This window comes from Xiphias gladius, chromosome 18 (genome assembly GCF_016859285.1).
Source record: "Xiphias gladius isolate SHS-SW01 ecotype Sanya breed wild chromosome 18, ASM1685928v1, whole genome shotgun sequence".
NCBI lineage: Eukaryota > Metazoa > Chordata > Actinopteri > Istiophoriformes > Xiphiidae > Xiphias > Xiphias gladius.
Window position 1 is genome coordinate 23,669,379 of NC_053417.1, and position 18,443 is coordinate 23,687,821.

At 39.3% G+C, this 18,443-nt stretch overlaps 1 protein-coding gene across 1 annotated transcript; it reads left to right on the forward strand.

Annotated features, from left to right (window-relative positions):
- The first annotated feature begins 2,000 nt into the window (after positions 1-2,000).
- On the forward strand, positions 2,001-12,774 carry ptpn1 (protein tyrosine phosphatase non-receptor type 1). The gene is made up of 9 exons (XM_040153358.1): positions 2,001-2,327; positions 4,056-4,146; positions 5,441-5,541; positions 7,240-7,338; positions 7,458-7,595; positions 7,970-8,179; positions 8,466-8,627; positions 8,842-9,002; positions 10,146-12,774. The coding sequence occupies exons 1-9, from the start codon at positions 2,271-2,273 to the stop codon at positions 10,435-10,437; spliced, it is 1,311 nt and encodes a 436-aa protein (XP_040009292.1). The 5' UTR covers positions 2,001-2,270; the 3' UTR covers positions 10,438-12,774.
- Positions 12,775-18,443: the final 5,669 nt, after the last annotated feature.

Consider the following 18,443-nt stretch of genomic DNA (forward strand, 5'->3'; position numbering starts at 1 on the left):
AAAAAATTTAGCCAACTGTGCACTGACTAAAATTTGTGACACAAACAGTTAATTGGGATTGATTACTATTCCAGGTATTACCAAATTAGCACCAAATTTCATAATTCTTTCTGGGATACTTCATAGGGTTTTATTATGAAATTACAGACTGTAAAATAAAGTGGTACTGTTTCCTTTCAAAGTTTAATTTTTCCTGTTCCTTGGGAAGACTTTATATCTGTTACACAAGCACTTCCAGTTGGATCTATGATGTTATTTAAAGATATACCATGTCCCATTCAGATCTCCTCCACTGCCCCCATTGATTCTTTATAGGGAAAACATGTTTACCTTCTACTTTGGCGAATAACAATAGAGCCATCAGATGTTGTTTCTTTGTCAAATGAAACTGTTTACTGGAGGCCATATGAGCCACATAGCGCATATATAATGGAATAGTGTATGGATACTAAATGAAAAATAAGGTACGAGAAGTCACATCTACGATTTTTAGAAATGTAACCCCGTTAAGCATCACACGACAAAGCTGAGACCCGATATCTATGTTAACGGTTCATTTTGTAAAGCTCAGTTTGAAACACTTATTGATATTGGATTTGCTCTCACACCAGTCTGTTTTTTACAAGACATTGCCGGTTTTATTATTGCTAATTTATGTTTGATTTTTATTTGTATTACCATAATGTTTCATTTAGTCTTCGAAAATTTCCACAGATCCAAAGGAAAACAAATTTTTCTCATAAATTGATTGATTTTATTAGCCAAATATACATAGATGTATATTTTATTTTTTGTTTTCTTGAGGCCGTTTGAGCTTAATGTCAAGACTAGTGAATATTCCCTAAACAAAAAGGTTTTAAAAACGTAATCTATCTGTAATAATTTTAATTTGGCTCTCTGTATTTGATTTAACTAACACTCTGCCTGGTTGTTTATTTTTTACATTTTTTTCCTACATTTAGTGTGTCCTATTTAGTATTCCACAATGCGTTCATTTGTTAATTGAAACTGGAATAAAGGGAAACAAATCTTCATCTTCATCTTCATCTTCTTCTTCTTCTTCTTCTTCTTCGAGATTTAATGGCAGATGGTATCCTTAGTGTTGTATTACTGCCATCCTGTGGAGTCAATTAACTCCTACAGTGCCCGAAAGTCCAGAAAGCCTGGACTTGGCAATTAAAGTATCTCCTAATAAAATGAGAAGTCACTTTTAGAGAATAAACTGACTTTCTAAGTCAAAATTGTGAAATAAAAAGTCAAACTTTTGAGATAAAAATCAAAATTATGACTTAAAGGTCAAAATTATGACTTAAAGTCCAAATTAAGAAAGTTGTGATAAAAAAAAATTAAAAACATTCAATTTTGACTTACTTCGTCAAAATTAGTTAAAAAGTCAAAATTATGTGTTAAAAAGTCAAATTTATGAGATAAAATGTCAAAATCATGAGATTAACAGTAAAAATTATGACTTAAAAGTCAAATTTATGAGATAAAATGTCAAAATTCGACTTTCTAAGTCAAAAATCTATAATAAAAAGTAATAATTTTACATTTACCATGAATATTTTTTTTAAATCATGACTAAATTTTCTTCTTTATATTTTTGTTTTACTGGCAGAAATGGGCTTCCGTATTTGAGAGACTTGGGAATGCTGCAACGTCTGCCTCGTTTATTTAATTTATTTTTGCTTTACCTGCATAAATCTCTGTGTCCCCTGGTTAGAAGGTGTACATTGAACGTTGTTTAATAAAGTTTAAAACAAATGAAAAAAATTTAAAAAAAATTAAATGCCTTCCGCTCCTCCACGCTGCTCTGCCCCTGCAGCCGTGAAGTGACTCTCATACATACGAAGAGCCGGCGGCAGAATATTATTCCTGGAAACCAAAAAAACAAAACAAACAAAAAAACCCAAAACAAAACACATTTTGCTGCGTGTTTTATTTTATTTTATTTTTTAAATTTATTTTCTTTAACCACCCAAGGACGGCAGCTCCCGGGTGTGGGAGGAGCCAGCGGCGTGTTTCCGCTCGGAGCAGGCAGAAGTGATCTACGCAAACTACTACGATCGTGTGAAACCGAGGGACGGTGTTAGACTAAAAATTGTTTAATCACCGGGGACCGCGGTTGTCCGCATCGAGAGAAGAAGAAGAAAAAGAAGAAGAAGAAGACGGAGGAGAAGAAGAAGAAGAAGAAGAAGAAGAAGAAGTAGTAAAAAAAAGAAGAGGAGGAGGAGGAGGAAGAAGAAGGAGTGGCAGCTGGACTGTCAGCAATGGAAGCCGAGTTTCGGGAAATCGATGACAACGGGAGCTGGAACGGCGTTTACCAGGTAGGACCTCTCGGGTAAATGAAGGCGGAGACGGGCCGTCGGCGGAGCGGCCGCTGTTACGGTCAAGTGGTTTCCACTGCACCGTGAGTCTGCGGCATTTCTGTGGTCCATCAGCCCACTTTGGGTCAGTCCGGGTCCCCGCCTGCTCGGACCAGTCCGGTGATTGATGGGTCTGTCCGGGTCTCAACCGAGCACCACAACCCAATCGCGGATCCGTCTCGGTTTTAGTGGGTCATACAGACTGTAGGTTTAGTGTCCCTTATTGTTCCACGCGTTTTTCGCGTAAATATCTCAGCTTCCAGCAACGGTGGAGGAAGTACTCACGTCTTCTACTTAATACTGACACGCTCATACTTAATACTCCATTACCAGTAAAAGAACCGCTTTAAAATCGCCGCTTACGTAATAAAGGCACGTAAGTGTGATCAGTAGGGCTGCAAATGGCGATCATTTCCACTGTTGATTGTTTATCCCTTTTAATCGATTAGCTGTCTTGTCTATAAAATGCCAGAAAATGGTGGAAGATGTCCATCACAAATTCCCCAAAGGCCAAGGTGGTGTTTTCAAATTTTTCTTGTTTTGTTCGACGGACAGTCCAAAACCAAAAGATATTCAGTCTACCATCCTATGGAGCCGCAAGGGTTAGTCGATTAAATCGATTAGTTGATCGCCAGAAGAGTCACTGGCAACTTTTTCGATCAACGATTAGTCGTTTAAGTCATTTTTCAAGCACAAAATGAAGAATAAGAAGACGAAGAAAACGCATTAGATCCTCACATTTGGATTTATTAAATGTTTTGAATTTTCGCTTAAAAATTATTTTTCAAGCTGCAACTAATGATTATTTTCACAAGCATTCATCTCCTGATTTATTTTTTTTTTCTCAATTGATTGATCGATTATCTGGTTTTAAAAAATATTCAGAACATGGTGAGAAAAGACATCGCAGCTACCCAGAGCCCAAAGTGACACCCTCACAACCCCCAGTCCAAACAACCTCAAAATTATTAGAATTAATTAGAATTACAATTATTAAAAGGAAAAGCAGCACGTCTTCACGGTTTAAAAGCTGGAACCATGAAATGTTTGCAACATAACATTAAAGTTTCCAGTTGATTTTCTGTCAGTCAATTAACCGACCGATCGTTTCAGATCTACTTTTATATACTTTTAGGTAGTTTAATTTATAACAAAGCATCATATTTTTTAAGCTCTTGATATGTTTTTGATGCAAAAAAAAATCTAAAATTTTTTCAAGTAGCTATAGCTGTCAAATAAATGTGGTGGAGTAAAAAGTACAATATTTCCCTTTGAAATGGTGAGCCGTAGAACTGTAAAGTTTTCTAGAATCACAAATACTCAAGTACTGTACAAGTACCTCAAATTTTGTACTTATGTACAGTCACCTCTCATTAACTTCTTTTTAATGTTTTGTCCACAGTTTTCTTGATCAGTGTGAATCATCTGGTATTATTATGTTTTACTGTTATTATGGTGAGTTTTTTTTTTTTTTTTTTAAGTTTTCTACTGAATTAAATGTGAGAAGGAACTACGCCCCCGCCCCCTTTCAAATTTTTTTTTTTTTTTAAACACGTTTGGATTTTGTTTTAAACCATGGAGAGACTGCCTGATCTACTCATGTTGGACCAGACCATTAATGCGAACGCTATGCATATATGTATGTATGTATGTATGTATAAATCTTTTTTTTCTGTTATGTCGTCACAGGAGATTCGTCAGCAGTCATGCGAACTCCCCTGCAAGGTTGCCAAATTACCCGAAAACAAGAATCGGAATCGTTACAGAGATGTTAGCCCATGTAGGTTGCCCTTTCCCTGCTTCAGCGCTCTTTACCAAACAGTCCTAAACACATCAAATATTCTCTTAAATCAACGACAGCTAGCGGCTCTTTGCGTAGTTCTCCACCCACAGTTGTCGGGTCTGATCAAACATCGGCCAGCGGTGACTAATTCTTTGAAGTTACTGAGTCTCCCACAGTTGAAGGTTACACAAAAATGTCTGATCTGTGAGGCACAGGTATTGTAATAATCATCTCAAATGACAGATTGTTATTATTACACAATAGGAAGAACAGTGTGTCATCGTGGACAGACTGATCAGGCAGTGGTGTCATTACTCTGTATTTATTATGGTTGTCGGCGTGGTGATAGTACATGTAGGTAGTTACATAAGGCCCGCAGGAGATCAGCCTGGCGATATAGTAATCATCCTCTAAAATTATTATTAATACTCTTTTATGAGTGTAGGATTTCATAGGCGACAGTGCACATTGGTCAACATCTTGAAAAGCATCAGTGTAAATGTGCCGGGCTTCGCTCGACAGCTAATTTGCACCCATATTCCAGACACAACAAGGTACTGACAAACGATAAAAAGTATTTACACATGCAGAAGTTGCAATGAAAATAGGAGTGGAAAGAAACTGGAGGAAATGAGTCACAGCTGCACATTTTAACCCTGTTTTAAGTTTTTATTTTGAAAATGTTGACTTCAGCTCAAAGTCCCTCCTATTTCTTCTCCTAACCGTAAAAATTTATGCTTTGTTTTATCCCATTCCCCCTGTTTTCGAGTAGTTCATCCTGTGACATACTCTTCAAGGCACTTTTGTAAAGGGCTTTTATGTGATCACCATTCAGCCATCCTCCAAGAATAACCAGTGTAGTTCAGTGTTTGAAATAATTATTGACTGAATAAAAATTTCTTTCTGTAACGTCACAACTCAGCAGCTCAACTATATTGTTTCCTCTTTTTTCACACTGATTGAGCTATACAAATTCTATGAACAGGGTTAAATATAGTTACTGTGTATGCCACCGGGCATGTTTTTTATTCTACTTTAACAAGATGTGAAGACAAGTAACCCTAAACTTCTTTGTGCTGTTTATTTTTTAACTAACATGTTCTTTGACTGGATATCCAGAAAAGCTGACATCCCGTTACTGAAGCCAAAAGCTAGAGCCCGTGCAGATGCCATTTGTTCCCAGCAGCTGTGTTGATCTGAGAAATGCATTTGTAATCCCTGGGGGGGGGGCGGTGAGATATGAAAAACACACAAGCGTGCGGTATTTACATGATTCTTTTCTTCTCCCCAGTTGACCACAGCAGAATATGTCTGCAGCTGGGTACGAATGACTACATCAACGCCAGCCTAATAACAGTAGAGGAGGCACAGAGGAACTATATCCTCACTCAGGTAAGCATGGAGACGGAGATTCAGTACACTCCTCCGGAAACGCATAATCCGCCCCTACACAGAAGTCCCACCTGGTATTTGTATGATAGTGGATAATCTATGTATTTGCATACAAGCGCGTGCAGTGGAGGTTTTGTTTCTCTAGCAAAGGCGTAGGTTTGTCCTCAGAAGTGGGTCAGGGTGCTACTGTACCACCCGTGCCAGGACATTTATACATTTATATATCAATCTAGCAAATAACTTGTTGTGATGAAATATGTTGCTCTGATTTTCATAATAATAATAATAATAGAATAACAAAAATTTTGACATGTAAGTTGCTGCATTATGAATGCATTAATCTTACTTAAAATAATGTCTAGTTTCACTGGCAGAGAAACTTCATGTTAAATAATGTGGCAAACACCTAATTTGAAGTCCCACTCTTTCACGTTTATAGGCAGTACACACCCAGTTGGCAGTTTATTAGGAACACCTAGCTAAAAACTAATGCAGTCCAATACAACAGTCCCGCAATAAATGCTACCTCGTGACTTTTCCAATGTGCTGCTGTTGAACTGTATTTCCTTACACACACAGAGGTGTTTCTGTTGTTTAGCCTCAGCCTATTTTTAGCATCATTGATTATACATCTGGTGGACAAAAAACAGAAACCCCCTTCAGTATAAATGCAGTACAGTTCAACAGCACCATAAACCACAGCCTCCAAACTAATTACACCGTCGGATCGACATCTCTCCAAAACAGTTAGTATTAGGCTGCATTAGTTTTAGCTATAACTAGTTAGCTGGCAACTGTCTGTATAAAGATTTAACAAATGGTTTGTAACAGACTATAATGTAGTTTTAAGCAGATATAACTGTTTATAAATGGGTTTGCCAACAGCTATAACTCTGCAGCTGGTTATGAAAGACAGTATAGTAAAACAAAGGTGTACTCATATGAAATATCTCTTCATGGTGGAAGTTGTAACAGCTGACAAATACTGTACTTTAATAACCACTTAAAATGTCCTCATAGCTGCATACAACTTCATCATAGTGCGTTACAAACCATTTGTTAAATGTTTTGTATATCGCCTATAAATGTGAAAAAGTGGGATTTGTATAATTTCCAGCCAATATTAAAACATAGATTGTGTTATTTAGTTTATCCCCAAAAACATCCACAAAAGGCAAAAGTGCTTTTTAAAGCCTCGAATGTCTTCCTTCAGTCTTCCTCTCAGATCAACCGCGACGCAGCCCGAGAGGCGAGACGCGGGGCGAGAGAAGTCGCTCGCAAAGCTCATTGTTGTGAGTGCACGTACCGAGTAGGGTAATCATTTGACGTCTGGACAGTAGGGGGACGGTGCTGAGAGAGGTTTTAGTGAGTAAGTCCAACAAAAATACAGGATTTTGAAAAATGGGGGAGACATAGTCCCCACACACCCCCGGTGGAAATTCTACCCTTGGTCAATAGTCTATAGCTGAAGTTTAGAAATAGAAATGTTTGAATAGAAATTGAGTTGGGCTAGAATATTAAGGCAGCGGGCTGATGGGTCAGTATACTTGTCCCAATTAAGCTATTTTTTTTTTTTTTTTTAAAGAAGAGAATGAGCTACATTATCAAATGCCTTGCCAATATCTTTAAATAGAGACTCTGTTCTTATTGAGTCATGCTGAGAATGAAATCCACTGTTCACTGTCATACTTTTTTCAGGGACCCCTTCCAAATACATGTGGCCACTTCTGGGAGATGGTGTGGGAGCAGAGGACCCGCGGTGTACTGATGCTGAACCGAGTCATAGAGAAAGGATCTGTAAGCAGTTGTTTTCTTTTGTTTTTTTTCCTTCTTTTCCTCACAGTGTAACGTCTTAACCTCGCTGATTTCCTCTGTCTGTTATACTGTGTTCAATATGCACCTTCATTCGGTTTTAGGTTAAATGTGCCCAGTATTGGCCAAACAGAGACGACAAAGATGCTGTCTTTGAAGATACCAATTTGAAGCTTACCCTCGTCTCAGAAGACATAAAATCTTACTACACAGTCCGTCAGCTGGAGTTGGAAAATCTGTCTGTAAGTTTTCTCTCTGTGGTGTTTTTTTTTTTTTTCTTTTTCTCTCCTGTGTGTGTGTACAACTAGACATGGTTTCAGATTAGGACTGCAGTCTTTTAAAGCATAGGTTCCCATTTTTTACAAGTCTATCTTAAAGTGATAGTTGGGTGCTCATATAAACCTTGAAACAGGTTCCGCTTGATGTAATCATTTCAAAGTAAGTGATGAGGGGGAGGCAAATTCTCCTAATTTGGTGCAAATACGTTTTCAAGAGTTTATCTGAAGCTAATATGAGGCTTCAGGAGTGGGAATTAGTCAAATCAAGCAGGAGTGTTCCAAAGTTAGAGCCCTTTCAGCACAAACTGAGATGTTTTCCCTCCAATCTTCCTCTGCAGACTCAAGAGACTCGAGAGATTTTACATTTTCACTACACCACCTGGCCTGACTTTGGAGTACCAGAGTCTCCTGCCTCCTTCCTTAACTTCCTCATCAAGGTGCGAGAGTCGGGGTGCCTGAATTCGGACCAGGGACCGGTGGTGGTGCACTGCAGTGCTGGCATCGGCCGCTCGGGGACCTTTTGTCTTGTGGACACCTGCCTCTTATTGGTTTGTACAGAACTCTGCTATTAAGAAATCATGACGTTAACAGACGTTATCTTTTTCATTGACAGTGTACAGGAAATTAGCTCACGCTTATCTAGAAGTGCAACGATAGAATGACACTAAATTCCTTGATCATCGTTAAATGCAACCGGTAGTGAAGATTTTCAGCACTCTGACCCTATAACTTGTCAGCTCCCTCTTAAAATTATATTTTTAAGCTTAAAGTACTAAATCAAGTTCCTAAAACTTGAGATTCTTACGTATGGAATGTTTTTGGCGTAAAATGTAGATGTCCATCCGTAAGGACCCGTCTTCAGTGCGCATTCGTGATGTGCTGCTGGAGATGCGACGCTATCGAATGGGCTTGATTCAGACGGCGGATCAACTGCGCTTCTCCTACCTTGCTGTCAATGAAGGTGCCAAGTACATCAAGGGAGATACGTCTCTGCAGGCAAGTCCTTCCTCTCTATTCTTGCTCTTTGTGCTTAAGTTACAAATTTCACTTGGTGTGTCTTCTTCTCAGATTAAGAAACTGCATATGCAAAATTGGCTATATTTGCCATGAGAAATAAAAACACACACGTTGCAAAACTACCAATTTATCTTTAGTTAAATATCAAGTATTTCTGCAAATACTCAAAGGGATTTTGTTTTTTTTTCCCAAGGAGTCATGGAAGGAGCTCTCGAACGAGGAAGATGATCCTCCGGAGTTCACCCCGCCTCCTCCTCTTCCTCCTCCCCGAGACCCTCAGAATGGCAAAGTTGAGCCCTCCTTTTTCTCTGAAAACGATGAGATCATCCCACACGTGGAGATCAGGAGCCTGGGGTACTTATACAAACCGTGCTTTTGAAAGATTTTGTTTCCTCTTTCATCATTAGTTGAAACTGAAATTTCTAGTAATTGCACCGGCTGTTTCGACGACCTGTCTCTTGCGTGTTCGTGCAACGTTCCGCTCGTGAAGGGCGGGCGAACGCGGGCCAAACGGAGTGCAAGGCGGCATGTGAGGTGGCAGGTGTGATGCTGGGTTTCTGTCAGATGGTAATCAAATAGCAGCAGGGGGTAGAAAATGCTGCGGCGAACTTTATTTCATCTTTTCACAGCTTTTAAGTGTTGGCAGAGACACAACAGAATGTCTTCTGTTTGGATTCAGCCACTGTGAGACGCGTGTTAATTAGTCAACACGACGGTGTTGGTTGTCCGCGGTATTTTAAATGAGGCGCTGCACAGAGACAACGATTCAAGTCGGCACAGGCGACACGGGCCGTTTTGTGCCAAATTTAGCTGGAGTGGAAACCACACCCAGGCAGTAAAAGCAGAACTTAGTCAGGTTGTACCTTCTGAACGTAAACATCTTAGTAAAGAATTTGGTTATGTGTTTATTGGTTGCAAGGAAACATCTGTGGCACCGTCCAATCAAAAGTCATGTAAACAGAAAGTCCCTGCAGCATCGTAGGCTGTAGCGTAATTTACTGGATTATGATATGATGAATACCTGGCACAACTTTGTAAATGTAGTTATGACTGCTTTATTTACATGTGCTAAAGAGTAAGTAGTATTTGTGCAGTTTAGAATGAGTGGGAAATATCTGATTATCCGAACATGACGTTCTTTGGTCGTGTGTTGGGTTATTTTAGTGAAATGTAAGATGTGTTGACCATATTGCATATTTCCTTTCCAAACATTAGCAAGCTAATGCTTACACTTGGCAGTTAGCTGGTGTAAATATTTAGTAACAGCTTATTTCTATGTAAGAAGTGGTTTGTGTGGAGCAACCCATTTAATTTATTTTTATTTCAGTGAACAGGTTATAAGTAGGCTAAGCCTGAATGTAAAGAGCTGCTGCACCTCATCTAATGAAACCAAACCAAATTGCTCCTTTGAGACATGAAAGCTCTGTTGTCCTCTACTCTGCTCTACTCTACTCAACTGTACTCTGCCTTACTCTCTAACCGTCTGTGCTCATTCAGGTCCTCACAAGAGTCGGAGCTGCGAAAGAGGAACATTGCTGCCCCCCAGCCCCCACCCGATTGTGGGGATCAGCTCGATGGCCACGTGGGAATCCAAGATCTTACCTCAAAAGCTCCAACCAAATCCCAGCAGCAGCACGAGGCCGAGGTGGAGGGGTCGGCCGAGGCAGCGGAGCGGCCGAAGGAACACTCTCCTGTGCCGGGGAATTGGTCCCCTCTACTAGCCAATGTGTGCCTGTGCACGGCGCTGGCTCTCAGTGCTTATGTCTGTTATCGAGCCTATTTCCACTGATGTCTGTCCTTCCTCCTCCATTTTGTTTCTTCATGTCTCTCCGCCGATGTTGCAAAGTGGACTACGCTGGCCAATCAGCCTGCTCTGACTCTGGGTTTACTCTGCGAGTGAGTGGGTTATTTGGACTCTAGCAGATTCAGGTTCACTCGTTTTTGATGTTACGAACGCAGTGCGAGTGGTCGGCTGGTTGGGAGTCACGCCTGCCGCTCGTTATCACCCACCCAAACGTTGTGTCAGTACGTCATCTTTGAATGCTCAGGGCCTCAGTTTTTCAGGTGTCACATCCCAAATGCTTGTGCCGACTTAAACACAGACTCAACGGTATAACAACACATATCGCGGTCAGTAGAGGAAAAGGGTTTGTTTTGGCTCCCTTGTTCCGTGAACCAGGATGAATGGCCTGTCAGCCCATTTTACATGTGTCTCCTCTCTTATTTACCAAATGACACTTGTATGAGTTCTTCCATTTCACCCTTTACTAATGTGTCCGTTATGATTTCACATTTTCTCTCTTTTGCTTACACAAATGGATCAGGAATCATAGATCCAGATCTTTGACCAGCCTGTCTGAAAATATGCCCGTAAGGGAGACAGTTTTTTTTTTTTTTTAAACAAAATATTTCTTCTTTTGTTTTCGGGTCAATATTACATCCAACAGTAAGGTGAAGTATGCGAAAGTAAAAGAGGGAAGCAATCCTGTGCCCACTAGATAAGAGATGCATGTTGGGGTGGGCATGGAAGTGTTATCTGTCCTAGCTCGTGGCCTGTGCAGGGCTGCAGAAGGCATGCTGGTTGCGTACATACAGTATGTGTGTTTTTTTTTGTGTGTGTGTTTGTGTACGTGCATTTGCGTGAGTGGTAGTTATCGGAGCTTGATACTGATGCTCGAGTTAAATCTACTCAGTGAGAAATATTAATATAACATTTACAGTACGTTAAATGTGAGATATGTAGACTGAGCTGCCTCCCGGTAACTGATGGCCCCTGCATTTTCTCTCCGTGGTAGCTCAACAGTGACACAGAAGAGTCTTTTTAAAAAATAAAAATAAAAAAAATAAAAAATGGTGCACGAACCAGGGTGATATGTGACTTTCTCCATTTGCTTGGCATTCTCACGTTGACTTTGGAATAATATTGACATCTTCCTAGATGTTTTTTAAAGGTTGAAACAACTGGCATTTGCTTGTTTGGGAGAACAACTTTTCAAAGCGCCGAGAGAATGCAGCGTAGCATAAACTGAAAGCAGCTGCTACATGCTGTTAAGAAATCGAACGTGTGTCCAGTCAGTGGAGTTTATGCCAACTTCATGAGTGGAGACACAAAGTAGCTCAACACCCTGCGAATCTTTTTCGCCAGCAATACAAATACTTAATAATGTGTCACCCTTTACTTTAACAGACTCAGAGTTTTACAGGTAACCAAGTCTTTTGAACAAACCAAAAATCAAACACCAGCACAGGGATGAAAACAATACACTGTAGTAATGATCCGTTGTGTGGTGGCATGCCCCCTGAGCTGGCAATGTTGTTTTGTTTTTTTTATGATTTACGTTTTTGTTTGTTTGTTTCGTGTTTAGCATGATGCATTTGTGATTCAACAGGTTTGTCCTAAGAAGAGATTAGTTAAGCTGCTAGCATTCAGTTTACCTTTCGTGACTTGACGAAGTTCAGTACTTGAGTCAGACAGTTGTACCTTCCTTTAGAATGTATAAATGTCCTGTCCAAGGACACACCCTTAGTGGATATATATATTTTTTTCAAATCAGGTTTCAGTGTGCTGAGTTTTTTTTTTTTTTCTGCTTTAGCAAGGGATTAAATCTCAGCACCTGTGCAGCCATTGCACCAGGTTTTCCTGTTTTTCTATACTTATCCTGAGCTCAAAAACATGTATTTTTTTATTTACATTTGATGTTTTCCTTTTTAAATAAAACAAAGTCTACTGTTGTATTTGTTCTGGTTTATAGAACAGATTTACGTATCTAACCTCATTCTCAGTCTTACCTCTGAACGATGACTATGGTAATAAAAGCTCACACAACACTGTGTTTTTTATCTTATTGGAAGGTCAGTAGCATGAACAGAAAAGGCTGATGTATCTTACTGGAAAAGCAGTTTGTTTTTTTTTGTTTTTTTGTTTTTAACCAGACAGCAATGAATGTGCAGATGTGGACATTTGAGCATTTTGCACTGTGAAGGTATTTTCCAAAAAAAAAAAAAAGTTTGTCATCACAAGTGACTTGTTATTTACGTGTTATCAGAGATATTACAAAAAATGTGTGTCTCATCTGATTTGTCTAAGTTAATGAAACGGGCAGGTGTATTTGTAAAAGACCTTTCAAAGTGCTTTTAATAAGGTGGAGAAATGGATTATACCAACGTTTAAGACACTGTAAAAGGAAAATAACCTTAAATAAAATAGAATAAAATGAGATATGGTGAAACAAAATACATTTAATTAAAAGAAGAAAATGGCAGAATTTAAAAATTAGATTACAATCTTTTGTATACTTAACTTCAGCAAGAGTAAAGATTTAACAACAGGGGCTAAATGTGCTCAGTTCCCTTTGTTCTTGATACCAGTTATCTTATCGATAATCGACCAATGTAATGTTGCTACACGCTAAACAAAATAACCACATTTAGAGGCTCAGAAATATTGCTATCACTTCCTAATAAGGCACCTTTGAAAGTTAGCAGTTAGCAGTAAGTTAGCATTATTAATTATTATTTATTAAATCATTCACTAATGCTTTATAGATTTTATTTTATGGCCATTAATTAGAATGCGTTTTATGAAAAATCATTTTGGCAAGTGTTTATCTTGTCAATTTGGTAATAATGTAGTGATAAACGTTGGTAGTTCATAGATAAATTCTCAGAGGGGTTCACATTTTTTTAATAAGCCCTCACATCTGGAGATATAAATGTGAATAAGTCATTACTAAAGGTTTTTTATTAAATTAAGTCTGTGTTAATAAGTTATTGATGAATTGATTTTGGTCCATTGTCTGTAGCCTAGTTGTAGAAATAAGTGGTCAAACGCTTTAACCAGTCAATGGAAGTATTCACGGCCCAAAAGAAGTTGTTATTGATGGTTTAGAACTGTTCAGTAAAACATTAGAAAATATAGTGTTAATTAGACAATACAGGAAATGTAAAGAGCACAATAAGAGCATAAAAGACATGCTCCCACGGGGAGATTTCCTGAGATCACTGGAGATATTTCAGCATCCTTTATGAAGGGTTTATAAGTTGTAACTAATAGCTTTATTACTTCTTATCATAATGAGTACTGATAATTCTCGGCCTTAGCGAAGGGTTTTAGACCTGCTCCACGTGGAAAGTGCCCCGAGACAACTTCTGTTGGGATCGGGCCTTTATATAAATAAAAGTGACTTGACGTTTAAAAACGCCACAAGGTGGCTCTGTGGCACTGTAAAACCCACAGGCCCTTGGCTGCCTCTCTCAGTGAATATGGAGCCTGGGCTTGGTGTTGCAGCCCACTCTTTCCTGTTTTCTCTGTTGTACCTGGGTTTGCTCATCGGTCAAGTTTTATTGACAGCGAACTGGAGTCGGGAACTTTCCTCTACTGGCGGACCGTACAATTCCTGCACTCTTTATGGGAATGGTGACGCTGCGTGGCACGAACTTTAGCTTCCATTTATTCAAAGGGTATTTTTCATAAAAAATGTTCCCTACCTTCCTTAAATTCTAATATCTACTCTGGCCGCTCTCACCACAGTCCTTGCTGATATTAAATTATTTCTCAACAGTTTGTTGTGAAAACACACCCAGTTCCTTTTTAATAAACAAACGCACAAACTTTTAAACTCGATGTACTAACTGTTCCACTACACGAGGAAGAATGAGTTTAGGTTTATTTGAGTGTAAAGACCGTCACGGTGATAGTGAGTGGACACTAAAGGAAGGAAGAGCATGTCCAGGGACACATGCGTTGCTTGAGCAAACTCCACCACACGGGTGTAGCACAGATGATTTGGCAAGAGCCTTGGCCAGGGCTTCCTGTTTGGGAAATAAGAGGCAGGCACTGGTACGTGCAGTACAGGAATGCAACTTAAACAGAGTGAGTAATAGCACTCCCAACCACTGCTCTGCTGACGTCAAGCGAGCCAGCAAGCTATAACAAGTTGCAGTAGGAAAACTACAATCAAGGTGTGACCAGCGACCGGAAGTAATCTTAAAGCCACAAGTGTTTCTATTGAAACTACAGTTCAACTGATCTGACAGTACTGTCATGACTCATGCTGTGGATTTGTTATTATAAATAAGTTGAATGGTAGTTAAAATGTATTTCAGGTCTATATATATGCCATCTGCCAGGCCTACGCCTGTTAGTGTTTGTGTTTTCGGTGAGAAATTCAAGTTCAGTTTTGGAAAAAAAAAGAAAGAAAAAAAAAGAAAATGGCTTGAGCAACTGTCAGAAGTTTAGCATGTTTTCTCCTCCGACACCTCCTTACTCAGCCTAATTGTGCACAATGCTGACTCTACATTCACAAAGGACCAAAAAGGATAAATGTGCCCTGCCCTGCTGACTCTTCCAACATGTGTCCTCAGTTTAGTTATTAACCTGGAACTTCCCAATGGCTGGCCAGCTGTGAGGGTGGGTGGGACGATCTTTGACTGTAAGTGTCTTCTGTAGCCGGCAGATCATATTCACAGGGAACTGAGCAGGGATCAGGAAATTCCTGAATGCGAGGGGAGTCAGGTCTTTCCAAGCATGACTCTGCAAAGTCTGAGTCACCCTGCACGCCAGCGCTGTACAATGGAAGGGTGATACCAAAGACGTGTGAGTACACTATCAGGTGTACCATGTCTCTTCATGCCCTTACTGTTTCCAAACTTCAGAAAAGCTTGGGGAGTCAGTGAGACCTAAGACGGCTTTGAGTATTGACCGGTTCTAGGATGTAACTCACTACATTTCTCAAGTACTGTACTTAAGTACAATTTTGAAGTCCTTCTTTATACTTTTAATCCACCACATTTCATTACTCCATTGCATTTATCTGACTGCTATAGTTACCAGTTACTTTTTACAGATTCAAACTCTTCTTGAAAAACATACGTTTATAGAAATACACTTCTGAAGGAACAATTGGACATTATGGGCGAAACACTCATTTGCTTTCTTGCTGAGAGTTACTGTAGATGAGTGGATCGATACCACTCTAAAGTCTTTTACGGTAAATATGAAGCTGCAACCAGCAGCTGGTTAGCTTAGCTTAGCAGTCCAGTGATTGATATATATATATATCTTCAGTTTAACATGTACAAAAACTGAAGTGTAGATAGTGAGATTGGAAGTTGCTGGCAGGTGGCTCTCTTTGTCTTTTGACAGAGCCAGGCTAGCTGTTTCCCCCCCGTTTCCAGTCTTCGCGCTAAGCTAAGCTAACCAGTTGCCAGTGGTGGCTTGATATTCAGCTACAGATATGAGAGTGGTTTTGATCTTCACATCTAACCCTCTGCAACAAAGTGTATTTCACAAAATGTTGAACTATTCATTGAAGCTGATTCCCAAACTTTTTTGGCTCGTTACCCCATCGCTAACAAGCAGCATCTGGTTGGGGCCCCCGGTCAGCTGTTGTTAACAGTTCCACCGAAGACACACCTCCCTTCTAAACTTCTCGAATGGTTTCACTTAAATAACGGTTCAAGGCCCAAAGAAGAAGAAAAGAAAAAAAAAATCTAATTTCAAAAGAGGTACATTTATACAATATTTCACAACAAAAGTAGAGATGAATTGTCTCGTGGCCCCTCAAATTTTTTTTGTGAGCCTTTGGAGGGTTCCCACTAAACTAGCTAACTCTGTAAATTAGTGGAAACTAGCTCCAATTCAACCAGCTACGACAGTAAAATGCTAAATAGATTAAAAATGCATGAGTAATAATCAAATAATGTGACAAAATATTAGTCACAAAGGCTTTTTTTTTAACTTTCGATATGTAAATTTTGCTGATAATACAGTATTATCAGCAAATAATATATATGTACTTCACTGTAAACGATCTGAGTACTTCTTCATTACTATATAGACTCACCCTTACCCCTTACTTAAACATGGCAGTGTTTTCTTTCTTTCTTAAGAGTATAACTGCTTTTCCCAAATAAGCAGTGTTTTGTTTTTCGTTTTTTTTTTTCAACTCAAATGGAAAAGCACTGTGTTGTTGCTCTCATTAAACTGCTGTCTCTCAGTCAGAAGCTGATGCCTCTGGTTACGTCTGTTGAGACATTAACCCGTGAGCAGTTCCTGTTCCTGTTCCTGTCCCCCTGGCTGCTGCTGTTGAGGACCAACCGTCTCACAAACACACACACACACACACACACATCGATGTGACATATACCACTGTCACAGCCTGCATGTATGTAGGTCATAGCGTAAATAGTGAGACGCTGGAACTGGTGCTTCCCCTTCGGTGCGCTTCAAGGCCCCCGCATCCTTCCTCTCGCTGAACGCAGCAACAAGTGATGACGTGGACGTCGACATATGGTCGACATGTAAACAAAGCTGGCTGACCTGCCTGCCTCACCGCAGATGTCTCCACGGTGTTCTTTTGGGTTATTGTTCACATCACGACAGCTGCAGAAAAACACGACAAATTGTTGCATCTGATTTGTGATTGTGGCTTTGATTCTGTGTTTGTAGATTGAGGTGAATGTGAGGATAGTCACATACTTAAGCTTCTGTGGGTGGTGAGTATTGTCATGCCTGTCACCCAAGACAACACACCTTACTTCCTGTTGCGAAATCTGTACATGTCAAAGCACACACATCATGAATACTATTAAATCTAGCTGGTATCTGTGATTTCTCAATTTTACAGCTGAGAATCTACCTTGGATTTTGCTATTACAGCAGCTCATTAACAAAATACTCTTTTTTCATTGTGAAATATTCTCCTCCAGGCTGTCATACATTCAGTCACCAGATCAGAGGAAAACATTCGCTCCTACAGATTTTTCTTCCTATCAATGATCTAAACTCACATCCATCCTCTCTTACCATATGTTTGCCCTCTCAGGTGGGCTCTGTTGTTTCGTTTTAAATTGGAATTACGCACCTGAATATAGCCTTTTTTCACCTGCACAATTGTCTTACAAATCATTCATCTTTCCTTCCTTGATTTAATAAAAACACAGTTGACGGTAATCATTTGCACAGTTAGAGGTAACATCTCTTAAACATCTTCAGTACAGAGTAGTACAAATTTTTAGTTCCTTAATATTCATAATTTTCACAGCCTGGTTGTCAAAATAAAACAGGATGTGTGTTTAATTTACCAGTGTGTCAGATTGTCTGGTAATCTAGGAAAGTTTTGAAGTGAGATTTGAGGAACAGTACCATAGGCCTAACTTTCATATTGATAGAAACTTTGGCACCTTGAAAGAGCCGATAGGCGCCTTCCCTTTTATGAAGTCCTGTCATAGCGAACCACATAAGAAAATACTGAGGTCTGTTTGTTTGAATGGAGGGGCCAGAAGGATACAAGTGTATCAGTATCTCTCTGATGAAAAGTGATTCATTGACTGTGAATGACTTTCCTTGTGTGAGGGGACACTGAATGACTGATGAATGAATGTCTTAAATATAATGAGTAAATGTTATGTTTCCTTAAGTAAAATTTAAGCACTGCTGTACTTTAGTACAGTTATGAGGTTGCTACCGCCACTTCTCTCAACCAATTTACCATTATCCGCTACTATTATACCCCTACTCCACTACAGTTCAGAGGGAAATTTGATACTTTTTTACTCTGCATTAAACTAAATTTTTGTGACAACTCCAGTTACTTTTACAAATGAATACCTTACAGTCAAGTCACATCAACAGCTTGTAAAATCTGATGCACTGTTATAGATTAAACTATATAAAAGTAAAAAAAGGTTGTTTTTGGTCAACCTCAACCAAAGTTAGTAGTAAAATGATATGTACCCATTAATGTAGCTGTAATCCTAATACGATTATACAATGAATACAATATAACACTCTTC